The sequence below is a fragment of the Fopius arisanus genome, unplaced genomic scaffold, assembly GCF_000806365.1.
Source record: "Fopius arisanus strain USDA-PBARC FA_bdor unplaced genomic scaffold, ASM80636v1 scaffold00038, whole genome shotgun sequence".
Lineage (NCBI taxonomy): Eukaryota > Metazoa > Arthropoda > Insecta > Hymenoptera > Braconidae > Fopius > Fopius arisanus.
In genome coordinates, this window is record NW_011887777.1 from 1,138,805 (window position 1) to 1,140,765 (window position 1,961).

Consider the following 1,961-nt stretch of genomic DNA (forward strand, 5'->3'; position numbering starts at 1 on the left):
GTTAAGATTATGACGGTCTCTTATACATAAAAAAAGGAAAGAGTGTGCGTTAAGACTTAACGGTTGAAAGGAGCGTACAATAATTGTGGAGTGATGGTAGAATATTTCTTCTCAAAACGGGAAAGGGTGAAATTATCAAGGGAACACCTTATGGCAGATTCACTGTACTGTTGAAATCATAAAATAATGACAATAACAATATATGTTGATATAATTTTGCAGATGACTATCCGAAAGAATAATATATATGAAAAAACATCTTGTTATCTTATCAATTTTTGAACATTTCCACTTCATTAAGAAAATGAGAAGCTATGTAATGATTCAGAGAGAATGTTAAATTAATGTTTAGTGCAAGATTGAAGGCAATAGAAAATATAGAACACAATTGAGATTTGTTTTGCTGCGTGGGCTCTGCTGGAGTCCTTGTGAGCGTTAAACTATTATTCCAACGTATGATCGCAACGAATTGAATAGAAATTAGATTTCTTTCCGAAGATAAAATATAATGGCATTTTTCCAGACTAGCGGCTGAAAAACATCCTTTCGCATTTTCCAGGCCCTGCGCCTGGAAAAATTTTGTTAAAACTACGCCGTGCAAAACATATCACACTTTCCCACAAGCTTGTCAATTTTCTACTTGGGAAAGGATGGTATGTTTCCCACGGCTAGGCCTGAAAATACCAATTTCGGTTTAGAATTCGAGGGAGAGAATCTTCTATTCCAATCAGGAACGTTCTTCTCGGGGTTCGAGTCCAGTGCGACAATTGCAGCATTTACACTTATGGAATTGGCGAAGAATGTGGAGTGTCAGGAGCAGGCGAGAAAAGACATCGTAAGGGCTATTGATGAGCATGGCTGGAGCTATAAAGCTATGACTGATATGAACTATTTGGATCAGTGTATCGCTGAAGGTGCAAGACTGCATCCCCCAGTATCTACCATTGACAGATTTACCAAAGAAGATTATCAGGTAAGATTTGACTACTTGTTAATTAAAGGGCTAAATAAATTTTCTATTTCGTCCTTGTGTCATTTGAATAGTTAGCCAGTTTTATCACTTTTCAACTCAACTTTCAACTCAAGCAGATATTTCCCTCAAATTTCTCTGCAAACAATCACACCTCTCAAGTTTTTCAGGATAAATCTCAACTCTTTCATTAATTTGCAACTAACTTATAGATCAATACCTAATAATTTTGAAAATCTCGTGGTATAACATATGAACATTCCATTACTATTTTTTGTCTAGATATAATGTAGTATAATAATAAACGATTCCGTTTCAAAATATCCAGCTCAAAATGGATAAAATTTATTTACAGATACCGGGAACTGATATTATCCTAAAACAGGGAACGCCTATTTATATATCACTATATGGACTTCAGCGAGACCCGAAATTTTTCGAAGATTCCGAGCTCTTCAATCCCGATCGTTTTCAAGAGGGACAGCAAATTTCAGAAGCTTACATACCATTCGGAATTGGTCCAAGGATGTGTGTTGGTAAGAAATTCTCCATACATTTTATAAGTTTAGTTTTGTCCAGATTATTTGAACAACTAACGATTTTTTTCAATTTTCATAATTTAGGCATGAAAGTTGGACAATTACACGTAAAGATGGTGCTATCGATGATTCTGAAGGACTACGAGGTTTATCAGGATCCAAAGAGCGAAAACCATTTAGATCCACGATCAACTTTTACAGCTGCTGCCAATGGAATTATGTTACATTTTCGAAAAATCTAGACATGACACAAGCAAATTCAATTCTTCAAACTCTAATTTATTTCATTCTTCTAATAAAGCCCAGTCTCTCGAAGTTTAATCTCCATTTGGGGCCCGTCGGGACCTTGAATCGTGGTGCCTAATTGATCATAAAGAGTAGAAACGGCAATAGAATTTTCTATACAATGACACTTCATTCGAATTTCAAAATTTGAATAAAATGGTAGGTGA

At 35.4% G+C, this 1,961-nt stretch overlaps 1 protein-coding gene across 1 annotated transcript in view; it reads left to right on the forward strand.

The window, feature by feature from the left end:
• LOC105266498 (uncharacterized) overlaps nucleotides 1–1,961 on the forward strand; it is a gene marked incomplete in the record, with an annotated part of 10,621 nt that overhangs the window by 8,275 nt on the left and 385 nt on the right. Inside the window, 2 exon segments of the mRNA XM_011304690.1 lie at nucleotides 699–973; nucleotides 1,326–1,396. Coding sequence (XP_011302992.1) covers nucleotides 699–973; nucleotides 1,326–1,396 — 346 coding nt within the window.